At 32.9% G+C, this 25,146-nt stretch overlaps 2 protein-coding genes across 2 annotated transcripts; both read left to right on the top strand.

The window, feature by feature from the left end:
- The first annotated feature begins 321 nt into the window (after positions 1-321).
- Positions 322-15,909, top strand: LOC144842462 (medium-chain acyl-CoA ligase ACSF2, mitochondrial-like). The gene is made up of 8 exons (XM_078698908.1): positions 322-373; positions 13,676-13,749; positions 13,859-13,960; positions 14,051-14,199; positions 14,900-14,947; positions 15,205-15,262; positions 15,524-15,592; positions 15,844-15,909. Exons 2-8 carry the CDS (start codon positions 13,720-13,722, stop codon positions 15,907-15,909), a joined length of 522 nt encoding a protein of 173 aa, XP_078555034.1. The 5' UTR covers positions 322-373; positions 13,676-13,719.
- Positions 866-10,135, top strand: LOC144842461 (putative acyl-CoA synthetase YngI). Its single transcript, XM_078698906.1, has 24 exons — positions 866-928; positions 1,018-1,166; positions 1,260-1,314; positions 1,508-1,594; positions 1,824-1,876; positions 1,993-2,050; positions 2,188-2,256; positions 4,521-4,652; positions 4,748-4,801; positions 4,939-5,051; positions 5,251-5,298; positions 5,804-5,912; positions 6,166-6,258; positions 6,396-6,544; positions 6,803-6,894; positions 7,007-7,080; positions 7,536-7,637; positions 7,721-7,869; positions 7,978-8,032; positions 8,163-8,249; positions 8,454-8,506; positions 8,891-8,948; positions 9,067-9,135; positions 9,360-10,135. Exons 1-24 carry the CDS (start codon positions 866-868, stop codon positions 9,432-9,434), a joined length of 2,046 nt encoding a protein of 681 aa, XP_078555032.1. The 3' UTR covers positions 9,435-10,135.
- Positions 15,910-25,146: the final 9,237 nt, after the last annotated feature.

Genomic DNA, 25,146 nt, shown 5'->3' on the forward strand with positions numbered 1-25,146 from the left:
AAACAATGCAATGCTTATAATGAATTGTATCGATGACCAATCTGAAATTCTTAAAATAGTGTAAAATGAAGAGAGAAAAAGTCGATTTAAAATATTAACTTTGCTATTCTATTAATCATTAAATATATTTATTTGCACATCAAATGCACATCGTTATGACTAGGCTATACTTTTCAGTTTGAAGGTGCGCATCATGCGCGCGTCAAGTGATAATAGTCGCATAAAACAATGCAATGCTTATAATGAATTGTATCGATGACCAATCTGAAATTCTTTTTCAGATGTAACTTTGTCTTTTTGGTTATTGATGGTGCGGTTGATCTTGCCTATAATTCTATATGTGATAAGTACGACCTGTCTTCATTAAAATCAGGTAATATTATAGTTTACTGTGATTGAAAATAATAATAATATTACTATGATAAGTACATTACACTACTGAGAATTGTACGTTACTGAGAATCGAAACCTATTTGTTTTGTAATAACAGGTTTTGCTGCTGGTTCACCCATTCCGTCAGATGTTATTTTCGAGTTAAATAAAAAGCGTGGAATTCGTTTGTTGGTAAGTACGTAATTTTGGTTCTGGACGGCGAATAAACTTAATATAGGTAAACAAGATTTTGGCATACATGGCGTGTCATACGGGATTTCACTAAATCACCAAATAAATACTAACAGCATAAAAAATAGAATAACTTAAGGCTCTTATTCTTATTTTTCTAGGACGTACAAACAACAAGTTGTATCAATCACTAAAAGCCATAACCGTTTGCGCATGCCTATACAACCTGACTGACTAATGAAAGTGTTTTCCTTTTTATTAGAATCTTTATGGAGCAACAGAAGCCCCCCGAGTCAGCTCGATGGTAGTCGATGACAACCCGGATGTTTGGGATACATCAGGCCGCCCTTTCCAAAATATAGAGGTAAGCCAAATTATCTTTGTTCCAGCTTGTCATTCCATTCTTTTTATAAACTTTGTATGTATAATAGTACTATTAAATTAATCCTACAGCTTCAAATAGTTGATGAAGAAGGCTGTCCCGTAGAAGTGGGAGAGAAAGGAGAAGTATGGGTACGAAGTCCGCTTTCGTTCAGAGGTTACTACGGTGATATTGAGAAAACAAAACAGACGATCACTGAAAACGGATGGATTAAAATGGGGTACTATCACAACTTTTATATTATTTTACTGAACAGATACAATATTATTAAATATTCTTACTCCTATCACATTTATACAATATTTTTTTTCAGAGATATTGGTAAGCTAAGTGAAGATGGCTACCTGACAATAGTTGGTCGAATTAAGGTACTGGAATTAAATACATATTTTCATCTTTTGCTGCTCGTGAATATCATTTCAGAACAGCCTATCGAATACCACGATTAGATCGGAAGTCTGAAAAATGTAACATTTAGGAGAATTTATTTTCTTACAATACGCTGACACGCTTGTTAAAAACAATGTTGCATTGATTATTTGACAGTTATTTTATTTTTAGGACATAATTATCAGAATAGCTTCTAAAATCCATCCATCAGAAGTGGAAAGTTTAGTAATAACTCATCCAGCCGTAAACAGTGCACAGGTAGGTAATTGTCTTTAGTAATGTTACTGCGCCATAGTTACATGGTTTTATGCTTCGGAGAACAAGGCATGTAAAGTTTGTCACAAAGAAACCTACATTCAATAATATTAATACTGCACGGTTGAAAGCCGACCCCATAAATAATTTAGAAAAATACTCTACGCTTCTGTCTAAATATTGCTTCAAGTCTTATTTTGATAATGCAGCGTTTTTCTTTTTCTTTTCACAGGTTGTAGCAATACCAGATTACAGGATAAATGAAGATGTGTGTGCATGTGTTAAGTAAGTATAATTTTTTTACTAAAAATGTTTATGCACTTACAAAAAATAAGTATAAGCAAGTTGCTATGTAAATCCAATAAATGTAACTTGTTTTTTTAATCGATTTATTATTTCAGATTAAATGAAGGTTACAATGTCACTGAAGAAGAACTGAAAACTTTCTTTGAGGGAAAGGTAGACAACCTCAAGTTATATCAAATAAATACAAGAAGTTATTGCTCATATTTGAATAAAGCTTTTAAAGCAACTGATATGGCTCCCGAAACTTCCTTGTTTGATAAATCAGTTTTGTTTTATGATTTTTTTTTTAGATCGCAGAATTTATGAAGCCGTCTTACTTTCTAATTTTTGACTCCTTCCCAACAGGTGCTACAGGAAAGGTGAGTTACTTTATAGTGATTGTTACCCAAAGTAAGTTATTGGTTATGTTGGGTAATTATACGTTTAATAATATACAAATAGCACATATATATCTCTGCAAAATGTACCCCTACCGCGAAAAATCGCGAAAATCATAACAATAACATTCGCGAACGAAAGTACAAAATAGGTGGCGCTTTTGTATTTCAAAAGCAATAGTATAAAAAAATATTTTCCAAACGCGAACAGATTTTTTTATTTCGTACACGAAAAAAGTACTATTAAACGATCGTTTAATAGTGCGTACTATTGCACGCCATGTGACTCACAATCGTCCAATCAAATGACAGGAATTTATTTAGGTGTTATATAACATATAATAATAATAATTAAGTTTTAATGTGAATGCACACAATATAATATAATAGATCATCCTTGCTATAATAGCAACATGCCATTTAGATCGTGTCATTAACAACTTAATTATTATTTACAGGTTGATCGTAAGAAGCTACAAAAGATGGCTATTGGTCGAATTACCTTACCAGACAATCCATACCGAACACAGTTTTTAAAACACGCTCATTAAAATATATAATATATTTTATCTATTCCACGAAATGCTCGTTCAGTCTTTTGCTTGGTCACTGAAACACAACTTGTTTATTAAACTGTTTACGATGTTATTATGACACGATTAATGGATAGAATAGATTATGATTTTAAGGATATAGGCCTAGTATGTTCGGAAGATACTCCTGTTAGCCAGTACCATTATCAAATGAAGAAAGTGAAAATGAGTATCATATATTAGCATACTTAAAATAAAGTATTAAAGATTTAAATTATAAAGATTCCTGAAATTCATACAATAACATTTGTAATGTTTTGATAATTGATATTCAAACGGGGAAAGTAGAAATAAACATTATTTAATGTGTCATATCGTGACAAGAAACTTTTTTTCTAATACAGTATACCCAATAATGGTGTTTAAAATGCCATAATTATATATGTATTGTTATTTTGCCATTATTAAAATTAATAAATGTTCTTTAAATGAAAAATGACTTGAACATGTATACTGTACTTGATTTGTTGCCCTGCTATTATTATGATCATGAATCACCTGCCTTTCCTAGCGGTGAAACACAATGCTATTGACTTGTTTCCTTTCATACAATGTTTCTTGATTTCAAGTTGCATTATACCTTATAGTGGAATGACAACATTTTTATAAATAATGTGTATAAAGAAAGTAAAGTAGCAGAGAAAGTCAATTCAGAGCTATTTGTAGATAAAATAAAATTTCGTAACAAAATAAACGATAATTTAAATACACAATACCCACCGAGACGTCCTTTTGATATGCAAACATAATATTACGGTGACGTCATCTCGGGGGCAAGATCATAGCTACAGCTGTGTTCGTACTTATGTTATGTAACATACGCAAAGACGTAAACGCAACGTAAGTGATTTTACCAATCACAAGCGATATATTATTATTATTTAAGTGTGGTTCCCACTAGCAACGCAGAGTAACGCAATCTACGCAACGTAATAAAATGCCCTTCCAATAATTGTGTTTGCCCCCGCCTGCGTGAAATCAAATCTGCGATGTTTGCAGTACTAGGGAGGTTTCGCAACCTTACGAATACGATAACGAAAACGGATACGTCATACATTTGTGAAACTTTTGAGCTGATCCCCATTTCATATTCGTAAAGCGTATTCGTGTTGACGAATATCACCAGTCATATTCGTAACTACAAAACGAGTATAGTTTTTGATCTATTTTGCACATTTTGCATTTGAATTAGGAATGATTCATGATTATAATATGATTATAGATTTATTGAAAGTAATTTACTAAAGTAATTTACTAAAATGCCAGGTCAATTTAGATAAATAGCAGTTTTTAAAGTCCTCACTCGCTTTGATGTTACGCTAGGCCTAGGCAACCAAGCAACACGTACCTGCGCTTCGCTCAAATTTACCGCAGTCATATTTTGGACGCGCCTCGATATTTCGTTGCCATGCGAAACAGATTTTTTGATGGCTTACGAAAACGAATACGTGTGCGTGACGTATCCGTTTTCGTTATCGTATTCGTAAGATTGCGAAACCTCTCTAATATTGCGTCGTCGGTTCCCAGTTGTGATTACGCAATACAACACTTTGCGTCGATACGTCGCTGCGTTGCGTTCTAGTGGGAACCACGCTTTAAGCCTACTGTACTTTGTCTCCTGACGTTACGTACAACTCCTTTCTTTTTCTTCAGGTATTAGACTTAGCAGCCGGGTTCCTACTCAAACTTGGTCTTCGTCGTGGTGATAGTATTGCTATTATAGGTTACAACCACGTAGAATGGCCCCTTATAACAGGTGCAGCGAGAGCAATAGGAGTCAGTGTGGTAAGTACCATATTTGCCATTTTAACTAATGTTAAGCTCTATATTGTCTCTATTGTTGTCTTTAAAAATAAAGTAAAATAATTGTTTTTCTTCAGGCTAATCTACAAATTGGTCATACTTCTGAAACATTTAAGAAAATATTGATAAAGGTATGAATTATATTGTTTTATTAAGTTTCCCCAATTAGTATTGTCTTATTATTGTATTGATGCAATAACCCTATATTCCTTATCTGTTTAACCCTCGGCTGTGATTCATCAATATTTGGAAAAATACTATTTCACAGGTATCGTGTAAAGCGCTGTTCATAACTCGTAGTCCTGACACACTTTACCAAATGGCTTGTGAAATGATTCCAGAGTTAAGTGAAAGTATTCCAGGTGACCTAAATTCAAAACAGTGAGATATATATTTTACAATTGCCATTTCTATATAAAAATGCTCACTCTACCTCACTGATATAGGTAGAATATGTCTACCGAATATGTTTGTAATTGTATAAGCTACCTATAAGTGGTTATTTTAAAATTATTGAATGTGGCTCCTTTACACCACTTTAATAAACACATTATTAATATAATGTTGATGATTTCTTTAGGTTCCCTGGATTAAAGAGTGTCATAGCCGCTGGTTCAAATTCTAAAAGGTAGGTAATAAATCTTCTAATTGTAACCCTGGGTTATTATTCTTTGATTGTTTTTTAGGGTGGGTTACTATTAGAAGCGGGGTTACTATTAGAGTAGTGGGTTACTATTACTAATCTTAAAAATCTAAAAAATCTTAATCTAAAAAAACAAACAGTACGAATAAACATTTTGTTGACAAAATTCAAAAACACTCAATTTTCCCCCACTCCCGAGATCAACATGCACTATCTCCTTCTTATTTTCAAAATACGGCTGCTTCATAAACGCGACCAGTCATTTTGTCAATAGTTGTGACTCTAATAGTAACTCACATGGGTTACTATTGGAGTAGTGGGTTATTATTATAGATTGACTTATAAGGTGGGTTACTATTAGAATGTGGGTTACTATTAGAAGATTTACGGTAAATCATTTCTTATTATGTGTATAAGTCCCAGAGTCCACATATATCTGGATTGTCTAGCCTCCTCATCTGCTGACAGTAAATATTATCTTATTTTTCAGTGGAACGTTGAATTTCGCTGATATTTCTATTTCTGGATGTGAGGAAGAAGTAGCAAAAGCGGCCAAGAAAGTCACAATTGATGACGTCAGCCATTTTAATATGACATCGGTACAATTATGGTCGGATTTATCATACTCGACTTAAGTTTTTTGTAGTCGTGGAGAATAATTTAAAACCTAATCAGAATTTTCACTTTGTTTACATTAAACATAAGATAGAAAAGTCTGTGTTAAGATTTAGTTAATCTTTCTTGACGAAATTCTACCGTAAACATTTGAGAATACATTCGAGTGGGAATATTATAGATTGGTACAGCTAATCCTGGAACTTGAGCTTATGTTTGTTTTCTATTGTACAATAGGGCACAACTGGAACACCAAAATTGGTACCGTATACTCATTTCCGAACACTCAACGGCAACCTCTTTGTACCAAATCAGTTTGACGAGAAAAAGGTAGGCTAAATAGAGTATGCAAGCTCTTTGTACCAGATCAGTTTGACGAGAAACAGGGTAGGCTAAATAGAGTATTTGCAATGTTGGTGCCAATAATAATGTTGTATTAAACACTAAATAAATGTTTTATATTAAAGGTAAACATATTAACAGGGGTTGGTAACATGGCCCACATTGTACCAATGCAATCGAGTCAAATAGCGCCACTTATATTCGGTACAACTGCAGTGTTTCCTGCACCAATCTACAACTTTGAAAAGTTTATTCAGGCTGTCGAATCTGAAAGGTAAAGTAGTGCGCGAAAGGTAAAGTAGTGCGCGAAATATTTAAAAAAATATGTATACGCGCAAAATCAAACGACTTGAAATACGTTTGCTTATAATTTATTCCTACGCCAGTTACAGTAACGAAACTCAGACGTAACACGTTTGAAAGTGCGTGTCAAAAAGTGTGTGACTGTGCATCAGGTGAGAATAGCCACATAAAACCATGCACTGTTTCTTTTAACGAATTATATTGTTGACCGATCTAAATTATTTTTTAGAATCTCATTTTTCTTAGTGAGGATTGATGTTGCCGTTAATCTTGCGTATAATCCTATTTGTGACAAGTACGACCTGTCTTCATTGAAAGCAGGTAATAGTATATCATGGTTACAATAAGTAGGTACACTTTGTAAACTTATAATTACCGAATTAAATCAGAGACTCGAAAATGATAAGTACCTATTTGGTTTCTTTGATAACAGGTTTTGCTACTGGTTCACCCATTCAGTCAGACATTATTTTCGAGTTAAATAAAAAGCGTGGAATTTGTGTGTTGGTAAGTACGTATTTTAGTAGTAATATATCTAAGTTCTAGATGGCTATTCAGATTAATATTTGTATTGAAAGAACTCAGAAACTGAGTGAAGTACTTGGCAAAGTATGTCAAGGAAAACTACATTCGGAGATAGGGCTCGCACTACTTGATATAATGTTAAAAGAATACAAACGGTGTTCTATTTGATATCTCGTATGAAAGATACAGGTAAGTCCGATTTCAATACAATAAACTTTTCTGACAGACGAACGAATATATAAATTTTCCTGAAAATCAACAGGCATGTTCCAACAAAAATAGGCCTGCTATATATAGTATTGAACCGCGCAATACGTCTGCACATTCTACAAACCTTTGACTAATTTTGTATTTTGTGTATACCCGAATAAAATTTTAAAAAATAGCCCTGTTGTATCCTGATTGACTAATAAAAGTGTTTTCCTTTTTTTCTATAGAATCTTTATGGAGCAACAGAAACTTCCATAGTGAGCTCGATGGTAGTCGATGACAGTCCAGATGTTTGGGGTACATCTGGCCGCCCTTTTGCCAATGTTGAGGTAAAGCCAAGGGAAATATTTTTATTCCACATTCGTCATTATAAACTTTGATGTAAACTAATAATATTAAATTAATCCTACAGATTCAAATAGTTGATAAAGAAGGACGTTCCGTAGAAGTAGGAGAAAAGGGAGAGGTTTGGGTACGAAGTCCGATTGCGTTCAGCGGTTACTATGGTGATATTGAGAAAACAAAGCAGACTATCACTGAAAATGGATGGATTAAAATGGGGTACTATCACAACCTTAATTTTTACTTATTTTGTAATGTTTAATATACCTATGACAACACAAATATACTTTAGAGTACAGAAAATGTTTTGATACAATTTTTTTTCAGAGATGTTGGTAAGATAAATGAAGATGGGTACCTGACAATAGTTGGTCGAATTAAGGTGCTGGATATACTTAATACAACTTCTTAATATAATTTAAGAACATACTACAGACCAACTCTCTGCAGAGAACTTACAATAACAGGTTGCATTGATCTCAATTAGCAAGCTAAAATGATTTTATTTTTAGGACATAATTATCAGAAGGGCTGCTAAAATTCATCCTTCAGAAGTGGAAAGTTTAATAATAACTCATCCAGCCGTAAACATTGCACAGGTAAGTATATGACGTCAATAACAATAATAATTGGTCTTGTTCTGCTCTTTAGAAAACAAAAAAAGAATAATATTAATTCATTAATTTTTGTACGGTTTTGGTACGGTTAAAACAACACCTCCAGAAATCATTATTTAAAAAAAAAACTAATCTAAAGATAATTGCATTGCAAAAATCGTATCTAGTGAAAGTTTGTTCTCGCAGGTCATACCAATTCCAGATTATAGGATCGGTGAAGATGTGTGTGCATGTGTTACGTAAGTGTTTCTACTAAAACTTGCAAATAAGTATATAGTATTAACATGTGTTTTCATTTGAAGTAACAATTATTTCACAACTGTTCAATAACAAACAACAAAAGTCATAAAGAAGATTAGACATGCAATATTAAAAAATGAATATATTTAAATTAATAATACTAACAATAAGAACAATTGAAGTACTAAAGTATAACAATACTTTATGGAATTATATAAGTGCTAAATTAGTTGCTATTTCATTTCAATAAACATTATTTTCCTTTCAAAACAAAGTATTACTTAATTATACAAAATAATAATGAGTTATGATTATGACATCCAAATGATTATAGAAAACTAAAAGTGTTATAATTAAAATTTCGACAATGCCTATTATTTCAGATTAAATGAAGGTTTCAATGTCACTGAAGAAGAACTGAAAACTTTCTTTGAAGGAAAGGTATCAAACCTTAAGTTACATTAAATAAACACAATATAAATGCTTATTATTTGGAGCTTGTACAAGAACTGATTTCTTCTGTATTTGTGTTAAACAATCGGCATTATTGTTTCTTCAGATTATAGATTTAATGAAGCCGTCTTACTTTCTAATTTTTGACTCTTTGCCATCTGGCGCTACTGGAAAGGTAAGCCTCCGTTAAAGTATGTATGTATACATGAGAGTTGTGAGTCAATTGTATAGAATATGATCGTTGCTATAGATTTACCATATTGGAATATACAATGCTTAAGTTTAGTTTATATGTGTACGCATGCACAATACAATTGTACAGAAAGGGCATTCGTTGCTATAGCTTAACCATGTCATTTAGATCGTGTCATCAAACAACTGTCTAATTATCATTTACAGGTGGATCGTAAGGAGCTACAAGAGATGGCTATTGGTCGAATTAAATTACCAGACACTCTTCATTTACATGATTAACATAACTTGTTGACATTACTTTATGATTCTAAAATGTACAATAAATGATGGTAATGGTGTATACAGATTGCATGCTGATATAATTTAAGTTGGACAAACGTGGAAGATTTATTCCTCCATGAACAACCCAAGCCTCGTTTAAAAATAGGCAGTTTTGCTCTATCAATTCAGCCTCACATCTCGTTTGAATTAGGCCTAAATACACTGATAACGAGGGTAATAATTATGGTACCTGGATAACGAGGGTAATGATTATTGTACCTGTATAACTAGGGTAATGATTATTGTACCTGGATAACAAGGGTAATGATTATGGTACCTGGATAACGAGGGTAATGATTATGGTACCTGGATAACGAGGGTAATGATTATTGTACCTGTATAACGAGGGTAATGATTATGGTACCTGGATGACGAGGGTAATGATTATGGTACCTGGATGACGAGGGTAATGATTATGGTACCTGGATGACGAGAGTAATGATTATGGTACCTGGATGACGAGGGTAATGAATATTGTACCTGTATGACGAGGGTAATGATTATGGTACCTGGATGACGAGGGTAATGATTATTGTACCTGGATAAGGAGGGTAATGATTATGGTACCTGGATAACTAAAACAAATATCGATAAGTGATTCGTCATTTTTGCAGAAGCATTCGCATTTCTGATATCAACCTTCAGAATTATATTCTATTAAACTATGGATTTTCTCCTGATTAAACAACTGCTTGTAAAGGTGTGACTTATTATTTACCTGGTAAGATGTTCTTGTATGATTGTATCAATCTAGTAGAATAATGTTATTTGGTATTTTGACTTTTGTGGGATCATCGTATTTTTTTCAAATGTATCATTAAACATAACATATTAAATAGAGTTATCAATTGTTGCCAAGCTTTTTACAATTATTATTCATTTTTATCGAAGAAGCAGACTACTGATTGATGATTAGTATCAATTTAAGAGCGGATTGTATAATTAATGTTTTGATTACCGGTTCAAAAACTCCGTTTTTACGCCATTCGTAGAGTACGATCACTCCTGATATACGATGGTTTGTGTTTGTCGCGTAAAACCATAAAGATAATGTGATATCTATAGTACAGTAGGATAGCGTATTGTTTGCTTATTCCACTGTACAATTTAGTAGTAGAATCGATCGTGCGTAAGTAAGTTATAGTAGAATGGCTTTTTCGCGAAGTAAGAGCTACATCCACATTCTCAGTCTGAAATGTTGGAAGAGAGGGTGAAGAAAAATCCGGAAAGAGGAATGTTTGATAAATTTACTGTGGACCTAATTTGAAACCGTAACACATTTAGCCTTAAATAAAATTAAGCTATATTTTTAACTTTAATAAATGTTCGTGATTACGTCTTAATCATTACTATCAAACCGATAAGCATAGATATGCGTTACGTAAACAAAAAATGTTCCCATCTGGTGCTACTGGAAAGGTAGGCCTGCTGTAGTCTTTTAGAAATCAAGGCTTTTATGTAGGCCCCCTAAATGTTATAATTAGACCACAATCAGCTCTTGTTTATCATTACTTCAGTATACTGTAGAAGTGAAGATTTAATTTAAATCTATAATACGCATTATTTACAGGTGGATCGTAAGAAGCTACAAGGGATGGCTATTGGTAAAATTAAATTAGCAGACACTCCTTACGCTGAATAATTTATGTAAATGTAAAGTTACATGATCAATTCAATCATAGTAATTATTCATTATCAAACATACAATTAACTTTAATACTTTATTTAGTAGTGTAGATTTTAATCTACACTACTAAAGACTTAAAAGTCTTATGTAGTATCGAAGCATACAGTAATTGCAGTCAAAGTGTATGCTGGTATTTGAATTAGATTGCCTTGGCACAACCAAGCTTTGAAAAATAATAGACAATGTTTCCTTATCAATTCACATCTCGCATACAATGGAACGATTGGTAATGGGTAAAAATTGAAAAAAATATCCCTCAACAATGATCGCTTCGTTGTTAAACAAGCCTCTTAAATGAAGTTGTAAGTTGTTAAGACATTCGTATGATAATTGGTTTCTGTTTGTTTTTGTAAAATATTACAATATATTATCAGTCATTTGGTTTTATCCATCCATGCAGTAATCTTATTTGTGTGACGTCAAATATGAATTAATGTTTATTGGGAAGAACATTTCATTAATGCAATATGCTGGTATTAAATTACCGTATATATTATATTGTAACATTTTGTATAGTTCAATTAGTTTAGTTTAGTGAAATTAAACGTTTTTAAGTTGCCTAGACTCTACAATGGCCTGGTCACGAAATAAGAGCTACGTCCATACCCCCAGTCTGAAGCCCTTTATTGGGCTGACGATGCACGAGATGTTGGAAGAGAGGGTGAAGAAAAATCCGGACAGAGAAATGCTTGTTTTTGTCGGTGATAATGAACGAGTTACGTTTGCTGAATTCAAGAAAAGGGTGAGAAAATGTTTCTAAAACTTGGTTAACTTAAACGCAACAAAATAACGTAGACACAATAGAAGTAAGCTAGCCAATTACAAGCGACGGTTCTGATGAGCGTCGTGCTTAAATTACTTAAGGCGTCGCGTAAAAGCTGTATAATGTACATTAATGAAAATAGTATTACCCAATCTCCAATACTGAACATTATTATTGATTTTGGCCGCCGAAGGAACACGTTTTCCTTCAATTAAAGACAACGTGTTGAATGTGCTGGCTTTTTAATCTAACGGATTAATCCATATATCGTGTTGGTAAGAAAGAGTCGTTTAAATTATTATCTGAAAATATAAATACTTTCAGGTAGTAGACTTAGCAGCCGGGTTCCTACTCAAACTTGGTCTTCGTCGTGGTGATCGTATAGCTGTTATAGGTGCTAACCACGTAGAATGGCCCCTTATAACGGATGCAGCGAGAGCCATAGGCGTAGGTGTGGTAGGTACCCTTTAATGAAACAAATTATCAATGTTGATACCGATAATTATTTAGTATCCGTTTTCAAAATTCCTTGACAACCTGAAATATTTCTGTATAATACATTATCATTTTCATCCCTTTTTCAGGCTTTCCTACTAATTGGTCATACTCATCAAATTTTAAAGAAAGTTTTGTCACAGGTATAGTATTTATAATGTTCCATTCAGTAATGTTACTTGATGCAGTAATGTTATACATAATGTTATCTATAAAGTATTTTGCTAACATATTCAGTTGTAAGGTGCCTCTATTTCCTATTCTGTTTTCAATGGATTTTTATATGGAAATTATTTTCTGAAATAATAATAACATATTATGCCAGGTATCGTGCAAAGCGCTGTTCATAACTCGTAGCCCGGACACACTTTACTCAATGGCTTGTGAAATGATTCCAGAGTTAAGTGAAAGTATTCCAGGTGACCTAAATTCAAAACAGTGAGTATTACAATTAGAATGTATAGGCCTATTAGTATTAGGCCTACACACTGTATTTCCGACTATTAATTTGCATTATACAAGAACCTAGTTTCACCATTATTGTAATACACTATTTTATATGGTTTATATCTGTAGGTTCCCTTACTTGAAAAAAGTAATAGGTGCCGGTTCAAATTATAAAAGGTAAGTATACCTGATTGTTAAAAAACCCACTTCATTAGTAAGTTAAGTTTCAAGTTGTTTGATAATGAAGTAGTTGCCCTCGTTTTTCAGTGGAACGTTGAATTTCGCTGATATATCTATTTCTGGATGTGAGGAAGAAGTAGCAAAAGCGGCCAAGAAAGTGACAATTGATGACGTCAGCCACATTACCATGACTTCGGTACAAAATATTGGCCTGATTATATTGCTTTAAGAAAACAGAAAGCACATTTTTTTTAACATGTTCTTATTTCATGGTACAAAATATCAACACTGTTGATTAAGGTTAGTTGTACATTTTATTCCAGTAAGTCTTGTGAGTTATCATTGGTGTTTTTTTAACCACAGGGCACAACTGGATCACCGAAATTGGTACCATATACTCATTTTCTAGCACTCAATGGAAACTCCTTTCTACCAGATCAGTTTGACGAGAAACAAGTAGGCATAGGTTAAAACCTAACTTCTTACAGTATAGTTGCTGGAGAAAGATAAAGAACTGAAAAATAAAAAGAGAACTTCTGAATGCATTGAGGCTAGATGTAGTGAAACTATTATTATCTATCCAGAATTTCTAGCATTTTTTATTAAATATTTCTTTTCTCATCAAAGGTTTTGTCGGTGGTTCGCCGATACCGCCAGCTATTATTATTGAAATGAACAAAAAGCTTGGAATTCGTTTGTTGGTATGTATACCAACATTGTAAGCTTGTTGAGAGTAACAAACGTCTGCGCATGTTTATCAACCATTTGGAATATTGTGACTAATAAAATGCTTTCCATTTTTTGCGCCAGAATTGTTATGGTTCAACAGAAACCACTACCTTTAGTTCATTGACAGACACTGACAGTCAGGATGTTTGGAATACAACAGGTCGCCCCTTACCAAACACTGAGGTAGGTAAAAAAAACCTTTTTTCTCAAATTATTTCACGTTATTATATCACGTTTAATTGACTGTATTGCTATTTTAAAATCCATGTTCAGATTCAAATAGTTGATGAAGAAGGCTGTCCTGTAGAAGTGGGTGAAAAGGGAGAGATATGGGTACGAAGTCCGGTTGCGTTCAGAGGGTACTACGGTGATATTGAGAAAACAAAAGAGAAAATAACCGAAAACGGATGGATTAAAATGGGGTACTATCACAACTTTATATTTACTAAATCAATGTCAAGTCTGTATATGGCAAGTCAAATAAAGTTAATATAATATAATTTGGGTCTCATAAATAAAAAGAACAATTAAAATAGGCCTAATAAAAGTAAATGTAAATCGTGCTTTTTTCAGAGATGTTGGTAAGCTAAATGCAGATGGATACTTAACAATGGTTGGTCGAATTCAGGTATTATTATCAACTATAATATTCAAAAGGAAAAAAAAAGGATTCATACAAAACCCCTTCCATTTCGGACTATTCATTATAATTTCAGAAACCTGTCGAATACAAGCTCACCAATATCAAAGGTAAACTTGTTGAGACATCTTTGATAATAACATTTACAGTAACATATAGATATTGATCGATCGCGATTATTAAAATGATTTTATTGCAGGACACAATTTTTAGATGCGGTACCAATATCCATCCATCAGAAGTGGAAAATGTATTAATATCTCATCCTGCCATAAAAAGTGCTCAGGTAAATATCATTGTGTTTTTACTAACCTGTCTTCATTGATTACGAAATAATTTTAGCACTCTTTGGAGACACGAACAATCTCTATTTTACCGACGAACTATCTAAATTCATTGCATTTTCCTAACGTTGAAATAAAATATCGAGGATTTTAATAAGAATACTGTAATTAAAAATGCGTTTTTCATAATTCCGACAGGTACTACCAATATTACAGAATCGGTGAAGATGTTTGTGCATGTGTTACGTAAGTTTGTTTCCATTTCTCCCAAAACTAAAAATACGTATAAAACATTTTTTTCTTTCTCTCAAAAACAACATAATGACTATTTTGTGAATAATAAAAATAGTAATGATGATATTTACAGCAAAATGAAATAAAAGAACTATGTTCAGAAAATTACATTAATGTAAATAGCACAATAAATGTATTGATAAGCTCATTGTTGTCCCGACTTACATTAAAGGAAATGTATATTATATTAAATTGATATGTTATTTCAGATTAAACGACGGTTACAACGTCACCGAAGAAGAACTGAAAACTTTCTTTGTAGGAAAGGTAACACACTTCAACTTATAAATAAACTTCGATTATTGTGTGATGTTTAAAGCACACCTGAGTGTATCCTTACCATTTCATTGGTTTATTATTATGTTGCACTAACTAACGATCAGCTTTTTTTAATAGTAAATGCTTTGTATTCGTTGAATGGTGATAATATTTCAGCAGATTGACTGCTCTATTTGACTCAGCTCTGCCTCGTTAAAATAGCACCAAGCAGTAAAACTATTATTTTTTGGACAATCGTTTCTATTGCAGATGTCGGAATTAATCCAGCCGTCTTACTTCCTAATGTTTGACTCTTTTCCATTTGGAGCTACAGGAAAGGTACTGTATGCTATGATGCTACCTGACCCTTGAATGTTTTATTGATATTAGCTTGTCATTCTAAAACTATTATTATTATGAAAAACGATATGTTTATTACGTCACCACTAGGCCTATAAAACCGATATTACGAATTCATTATACCACGTAAATTAAGTTTTTTAACATTTACTCTCTTTCCGTGATAAAATACGATGTAAGCAAGATATGATAGAATGATTCAATCTTTTTACTGTAAATATTATTCACAGGTGGATCGTAAGAAGTTACAAGAGATGGCTATTGGTCGAATTCAATTACCGGACGTCCCTTACTAAGAATAAGGTGTTATGTAGATACGTGGTTAAATCAAATACGGAATAGCTTCTTATAAAGCGACCTGTTACATTTCTGACTGATCACCTGCTGTTACGTAATTAAATGAAAATAGCCCACAATGGTGACAGTGGTAAAATACAAGTATGCCTATTCAATGTTATACAGTTTATAGCTGATTTCATGTTGATGATGAAGTTGCACAACCAAATCGTTCCAAAATAAAATTAATTATCAATTCAACCTCACGAATATGTCACATTATTCACTAATAGTCAACGAAAATACTCTAAAAATAAACTTTGCTTGTCCTGTTGAGATAAATAATCTTCGCAGAAACACCAGCATATCGTCCTCCATAATCCTTATTAAATTTAACACCAAGTGAAACGAAGTCGTGGCTAGTAATGGCTTATATACTTGTTACCTGTAAACCTCTGTCTACACTATCAAACTAGTTTGACAAAAAGAGTGTTATGTGCCCAATGGCAGTGATATGCTTAAATATGGTAGTGATATGCCATCATCATGTCCATCACATTTTGTTGTCACATAAAGTATAATAATGTAGACATAACTATACATGCTTTGCTATTAATGTGTTGGTGATACGTCATCATAACATACTTTTTACTTTAGTCCTACATTTTTAAAAAATGAAGTTCACTGCATTTAAAAAAAATGAAGTTCACTGCATTTTTGTGACTCAATATTTCGATATCAAAAAATTACTTTTTCACTGTCAAATTTAGTAGTAGAATCGATCGTGCGTAAGTTATAGTATAATGGCTTTTTCGCGAAGTAAGAGTTACGTCCATACTCCCAGTCTCATAACATAATTATATTAGTTCCACCAATGGCAACCGTTCACAATTATGCTGGTATAATAAATACTTATATAAAATACCATTGTATACATACATATATACCTTTAGTGTTACTTATTTCACTCATTGTCAAAATCGATACATGCAAAGTATGTCTAGAATGGCCTTGTCGAAAAAGAAGAGCTACGTCCATACCCCCAGTCTGAAGCCCTTTATTGGGCTGACGATGCACGAAATGTTGGAAGAGAGGGTGAAGAAAAATCCGGACAGAGAAATGCTTGTTTTTGTTGCCGATAATGAACGAGTTACTTTTGCTGAATTTAAGAAAAGGGTAAGAAATTGTTTGTTTTTTTTTGTCTTGTGTAATTTTTATTATGTTATGTTATAAGTATAACAATAAATATTTACATTTAAATATTATTTTTAAACATATTGTTTTTGGTAATTTATATAATACATTGTTAAAAGCAGGTACAATAACTTAATATAGTTTACATTGTATATACAAAAGATGATTGATTTCGATGTTAAAATCCACATTTTCCTTCATTTACATTTTTAAAAATACAATTAATTAAAATATATAAATGATGATAAAATTGATTAAAAACGTAGTTATGACGTAGTCATTATTCTATTCTGTTTGTGTTCGGGTAGAGAGGCTATAAACTCAGGGGAGGAATATAAAATACCCTCCATTTTTACCAAGACAAAAATGGATGATAGGAATGCAAAAGTTTGAAAATAAGAAGTTTAGAATGGATAGCATGGAATGATGTGTTTAATGAAAACCGTAAGGTTAGAGTCCATACACAGTGCAGGTCCAAGATATTATTTTAGCTCTGTGTGTATGTGAGACGCTTCATACCCGAAAGACATATTATAATACAATTACTATATACAATGTATTTAAGAGGTAAAACAAGCACTTTGTTATATTATTAATGTAAGGAGATTGTTTGAACGTTTACTATTTATGTAATATCTGTACTACTGATATTAGGCCAGCTGCTACTTCATGTTCGTCAAGAGTCCTACATCCTTGAATCTGAACTATAAATTATATCTTTTCAGGTAATAGACTTAGCAGCCGGATTCCTACTCAAACTTGGTCTTCGTCGTGGTGATCGTATAGCTGTTATAGGTGCTAACCACGTAGAATGGCCACTTATTACAGGTGCAGCGAGAGCTATAGGCGTAGGTGTGGTAGGTATACTCATCCGTAGTTATATCATAAAATATATCATTGTATATCGACTGATATCTCGAAAATAAATTTATCGAGGCCTAACTTTAATATGTTTAGCCTTTAAAATAAAGTCAGTAACCCGTTTTATTTTTCTTCAGGCTAATCTGCTAATTGGTCATACTCCTCGGAGTTTTCAGAAAATAATATTACAGGTAAATCATCTATGTTCTTATTCCAGTTTCATGCCGTTATTAGATGCCGTGTATTGAAAACATTTATTAACCAGAAAATTATGGAATATTTTTCAACGTCCTGAACCAGCTTTTTTTTTCCGACAAAATATTTTAATTGTTTTTTTGTACAAATTGCTTTTTTCCGACAAAATATTTTAATTGTTTTTTGTACAAATACACATTAAAAATAATATATTGTAATGTATTATAATTCTTATAAAAAAAAATAATACTGTAAAATGATACCGTAATAATATGCAAATTTACAAAGTGACCTCTTTGTTAATTATATATTAACCTATTGACATTTAGATTTTGTTTTTAGTACCATTAAAGTTATATAAAAAAGGCATTATAATTGTAATTTATGTGTGGTTTATAATAAATTATAAAGTAATTTTATTTTTTTTTACCATATTTAATAAGGGTGATCCATCCAGCAATTGCTGATCATTAGGGACCCTCAGAGATCCACAAGACAAACATATACACAAGATGCTCTACATAACAAAGTCTTATTACAAGTCTTTGGGAGAGTGGAGTTGTAATTTTATCCTGAAATGTGACGGGACTTCAGCCCAGGACCCTTGGAGTGGTAGCCAAGTATCATAACCACCAAGCCACAACTCCACTCATATTTGTTAGGATAATATCTTTTTTTTTTAAAATAGAAAAACTTATTAAGACTCAGATCATGCCAATATTAAAGAATCCACAACTAGAGTTCCGTAATAATGACTTATTGCGGTCGTCAGCTTTCTAACGTTTCATCATACAGTATTATAACTATTTATAAATTTACATATTGCCAGGTGTCGTGCAAAGCGCTGTTCATAACTCGTAGCCCTGACACACTTTACCCGATGGTTTGCGAAATGATTCCAGAGTTAAGTGAAAGTATTCCAGGTGACTTAAATTCAAAACAGTGAGTATATAATTATTAGGTTATTATTAAGTTCATATGGATAATACAATACAATATCACTGATATTATGGTCAAAATAACTAGTTATTATTAGCTGTCTATTTGTGTTTTAGGTTCCCCGACTTGAAGAAGGTCATAGCCGCTGGTTCAAATTGTAAAAGGTACAGTAAGTAGGCCTACTTTCGATAAAACGATAATCTAAATTAAAGTGTATTTAGTTTACAAAGTTAACTTTTGTCTTCATCTTTTTTCAGTGGAACGTTGAATCTCGATGATATTTCTATTTCTGGATGTGAAGAAGAAGTAGCAAAAGCGGCGAAAAAAGTGACAATTGATGACGTCAGTCATTTTAGTATGACATCAGTAAGAAATATGATTAAACTTGTATTATCAATTGAGGCTAAACATTGCTAAAATGCTTTAAATAATATAAAATAACTAATTGTTAAGTGATTCAATAGATAAATCCGCATAATTATAAATTATTATATTATAAATATTATAATAATAAATATTGAATCTGGGAAAAGTGAACTTCATTAATTAATATTAATGTAATATTCGTATCATTCTGTAATTCCCAAGATTATGAGACTATACTAGTGTCACTTACGGAATTTGTATTTATTGTTTCAAGATTTAACAATAATTGACCTTATGACCCACAGGGCACAACTGGATCACCGAAATTAGTACCGTTTACCCATTTCAAAACACTCAACGACAACATATTTGTGCCAGATCAATTTAACGAGGAACATGTATGTCTATAAGGCCTATTATTTTTCTAAGGTTGCTCCATGCAAATATTAATAGAGAGCGATTTGTGAGATGACGAACATTACCGAGAAAACGTATGAATGTGTGCTGCGGCTAGAACATTAAAACACGAAGATGGTATGATGACGTCAAGCGATAACAAGACACTGATGATGATTATCTTACGATGATGATGGGAAGGAGATGGGGATAGCGTTGATGACGAGGATGACGTTGGTGACGAGAATGACGGTTATGACGAGGATGTCGTTGATGAAGAGGATGACGTTGATGAAGAGGATGACGTTGATGACAAGGATGACGTTGATGACGAGGATGTTGTTGATGGCGAGGATGACGTTGATGACGAGGATGACGTTGATGACGAGGATGATGTTGATTTAAAAGCACTATATTTCAAACAATGTTACGATACTAATTGATGTGAAGCGCCGCTGATTATAATTAAATGTTGTATAAATGTGCGCTATACAAGTAATAATAATAATAATAATAATAATAATAATAATAATAATGACGAGGATGATGTTGAAGATGAGGATGATGTTGAAGATGTTTAATAATAATAATGATCCCTTTTTTTAATCTAAGGTCAGTATATTTGCATGCGTTGGTAACATGGCCTATGTTGGAGCAAGTAAACTGAGTCAAGTAGCGCCACTTCTTTTTGGTACAACTTCAGTGTTTCCTTCACCAAGCTACACATTTGAAAAGTTTGTTCAGGCCGTCGAAGCAGAAAGGTAAAGTAAATATGCGTTTAAAACGTACAACGATTATCATTGTTTAATGCTTGCATCGATCGAAATTAAATATGCGTCTCGATCTTTGCACGGTTTTCAATGGTATTACTGTAGGCCTACTGATCTTCTTTATTAGATGCAACTCCTTCTTGCTGATGATAGATGGTGTGGTTAATCTTGCGTATAATCCTATTTGTGACAAGTACGACCTGTCTTCATTGAAATTCGGTAATAACCAGTATAACTTCTATTTATATAAGTATAGTTATGGACATATTTAACATTATCTATCTTAGAAAATCGAGGGGGAAAAATAAATATTTTGCGGTGTTTTGTTGTTGTTAAAGGTGTGACCAGTGGTTCGCACATTCCGCCAGATGTTATTTTTGAGTTGAACAAAAAGTATGGATTTCGCTTGTTGGTGCGTATAAAGTAATCTACCTTTACATCGCGTAGCAAAACTCAGGTGCGTTAAATAATACCGGTGTGGGGACACTCTCTAGGCGATGTGAAATTATACATGGCGTGAGGAGCAGCAACAGAGATGAACTTGTATATGGCGCATTTGCCGTTATTTGTTTTCGTTTTATTTTAAGTTTTATTTTCTCCTCAGAATTCTTATGGATCAACAGAAACTACCAGCGTCAGCTCAATGTCAGTCGATGACGGCCAAGAGGTTTGGAATACAACAGGACGTACCTTACCCAATATTGAAGTAATGCCAACTTTTCTTTGTCACAACTTGTGTCATATCATTATGTTTTTAATTGTACACTAACAATAATTGTTTAAAATCCAACATTTTTCAGCTTCAAGTAGTTGATGACGAAGGATGTCCCGTAGAAGTGGGAAAAAAAGGAGAGGTATGGGTACGAAGTCCGGTTGCGTTCAGAGGTTACTATGGTGATATTGAGAAAACAAAACAGACGATTACTGAAAACGGATGGATTAAAACGGGGTACTATCACAACAACTTTTACTATTATTTATTATAACTTTCAGCACCTCGGACCCTGTGGAGTAGACTTTTTTACAGAATAATTTAATCTACTTATCATAGGCCTTTAGAAATACATGAAAGTAAAATGTTATGTATTGTATATTGTCAAAACCTACTTAAGTTAATTATGATAAGCAAACTTTAGACAGTATGTGCTAAAGGCATATAGGCATAAAACAATTAAAAGAATTGTGCATATAAATTATATTTTTCAGAGATATTGGTAAGCTAAGTGCAGATGGCTACCTGACAATGCTTGGTAGAATTAAGGTACATGGACATATAAATGTATAGTATTATCGTTTCAATTTAAGGCAAGTTCCATATTTTACCAGTAGGAAGCTGCAAAGTGATGACGTCATGGTTCACAGGGCAAATACATAAACTCGGCAATTACACACATTTTACACGCGCGACAACCGCGGGTTATGGTACATGATATGTAGTCAGTACTGTACATTGCTCCTGGACTAACAGTAATATTTTCATTGTCAGGAAATAATTATCAGAAGCGGTTTCAACATCCATCCATCAGAAGTGGAGAGTTTAGTAATGTGTCATCCAGCCGTAAACAGTGCACAGGTAAATGCTTGGTTCCCATAGACGCAACACAAGGACGTAACGCAACGTAAGTTAGTTGACCAATCACAAGAGCGATGTATTATTCGAACTGTCGCTTGTCATTGGTCAACACACTTGCGTTACGTCCTAGAGAAATGATAACGTTATTCATGTTTCTGCACATACATTATACCAATATTCTGTTCTCCAAAGCGCAGGATGATTCTTACGGGCTTTGGAGAACAAACCCAATGTTGCAATATTAGGTTTGTATACTGAAATACATGTAATAGTTTTTTTTCTTACACAGGTTATACCAATTCTAGATTACAGGGTCGGTGAAGATGTATGTGCATGTGTTACGTACGTATTATTGAATTTCTACTAAAACTGAAAATCGTTTATATAATGAAATAAATATATATATAATTATTTTACATTATTTTCAACAGTTTTGCATGATTATGAATTCTTTTAAAAAAGAAAACTGAATATTATTTCAGATTAAATGAAGGTTTCAAAGTCACCGAAGAAGAACTGAAAACTTTCTTTGAAGGAAAGGTATAAAACCTCAAGTTACCTTAAATAAACACAAGAAATCAGGATTCATTGAAATTCTAATATTTTCTCTCAATACAATCACGAAAAATGTCATCTGGTTTAAAAACAATATTGTATACAAAATTTAACTTTTGATAAACCAATTATCAAGTACTCACTTGCTACGTTTCGACTATTTTCAATAGCCTAACCTTCTGTCATTCGTCATGGCTCGGTGATTCGCGTCATCACTCGCCTGACGTTCAGCTTTCAGCTGGTGCCCCCTCTCTCGATGCTCACGTGAGTACAGTACTTGATAATTGGTTTATCGAAATATAAATGTGTATACAAAATTTGAACTTATTAAATTTGACGATAATTATCGAAATTTGTTTTTTTCAGATGTCGGATTTAATCCAGCCATCTTACTTTCTCATCTTTGACTCTTTCCCAGCTGGCGCCTCAGGAAAGGTAATGTTATGGCATACACATGTGTTTTTCTAAATGCTTAGCAAATACAAAAATTATTTAAAATCACAAAATCATGTTGTTTTTACAGGTGGAGCGTAAGAAGCTACAAGAGATGGCTATTGGTCGAATTAAATTACCAGAAACGCCTTATGAAAAATAAGTCTTTATACATTAATTATTTAAATGTCTGTAGATTGATATATTTCACGAAATACACAATAAATTGATAATGTTTTTCGGATGTAGCGCGTAGTATGTTACCGTATTCGAAAATAAGGGAAGTTTCGCCCCGGTGGTGTGTCGATCTGAGTAACCGCTTCACTGGTGGCCGTAGAAGTTAAGTTAGGCTTAAGGATGTTAGTTAATATTTTAGTGTTCCTTTAATTGGCTCTATTGTCTGGTTATCGAATCTTACTCAGGAAAAAAAACCCAAAACTAGCTAATTTCTACCTCGTGGTTAAAATGACTAATATTATCATATCGTATATTGACATTTACATTCTATTTTAGTATCCTACCCGTATATTTAATCAAATAAAGTCATTTTATTGTATAATTTCTTCATTTGTATTCACAAACACATACGTTCCATTTTTTATTTCATATTGTATTAGATTATGCTCGTCATTTTTTAACGTTTGTGTAAACTCATTTTAAAACACTTTTAGCTGATTTATATAGACGGTATTTTTGGCGACGATTGCCTTCCATAGTTTTTTGTATAATTCTATTCGACAGAATACATTATGTGAACTTTTCTGATATGTCAGTCTATCAATAATTTACCATCGCTTCCGCTGCTGATCAGTCTAGTCTAGTTTAAAAGCTATTTGTTATCCACTGTGAGACTCATCCTAGTAGAATTCGCTAGTTATCTAGTATGGCTTTTTTGCGAAACAAGAGCTACGTCCATGCCCCCAGTCTGAAGCCCTTTATTGGGCTGACGATGCACGAAATGTTGGAAGAGAGGGTGAAGACAAATCCGGACAGAGAAATGCTTGTCTTTGTCAGTGATAATGAACGAGTTACATTTGCTGAATATAAGAAAAGGGTGAGTACCTTAATTAAATATTAATGTACTTATACATACTGGAAATATTGTGAAATGCATCGCTTTGATCACTAATAAATGAATAATAACATACGATTACATCATACTTTATTTATAATATGAATGATATGTAATGTTTTGTTTGAAACAAGTAACCACATTTAAAAAAACAAATAGTATGCTGGTTTTTCTAAATAGAAGAAATTGTGTGGTTATTGAATTGCTTTGCGTGCGCGTAACGTGACGTGTTTCTCGAGTTTGTTTGACTGTAAAATGTAAAATCTTAACTAATATGTATATTTCGTTCTATCTTTTTAGGTAATATACTTAGCAGCCGGGTTCCTACTCAAACTTGGTCTTCGTCGCGGTGATCGTATAGCTGTTATAGGTGCTAACCACGTAGAATGGCCGCTTATTACAGGTGCAGCGAGAGCAATAGGCGTAGGTGTGGTAGGTACCTCAGCATTAATTAAACACATCAACGTATACAGACCTGATATGAGGATGAGGTTTCTATCTAGACTGTTCTGTCGAAAACATTTTAAATATTTAAATGTCTACAATGTGATTGATGTGTAACCTTAGGCCTACTAATAACAGTTTATTCGGACAAACACTGAGGAAGTACTATACTTCCTTTATGATTTGGTTTTTCAGGCTAATCTGCTTATTGGTCATACTCCTCAAACTTTTAAGAAAATAATGAAACAGGTATGAATTATTTATCATATATCATAAAGTTTCCAATTGGTATTGTATTATAATAAATTCATAGTGTAATTTTAAAACATGCGTATAGAATTGAATTTATCATAAAAAACCGTTATCCGGCGCTAATGTCCTTAGTGTTCTACAGTTTTGATAAATGGGAATAAAAAAGCATTATGATAGGCCTAAGTAGAAGTAAATAATTGTCTCACTA

This window comes from Antedon bifida, chromosome 5 (assembly GCF_963402885.1).
Source record: "Antedon bifida chromosome 5, ecAntBifi1.1, whole genome shotgun sequence".
Classification (NCBI taxonomy): domain Eukaryota; kingdom Metazoa; phylum Echinodermata; class Crinoidea; order Comatulida; family Antedonidae; genus Antedon; species Antedon bifida.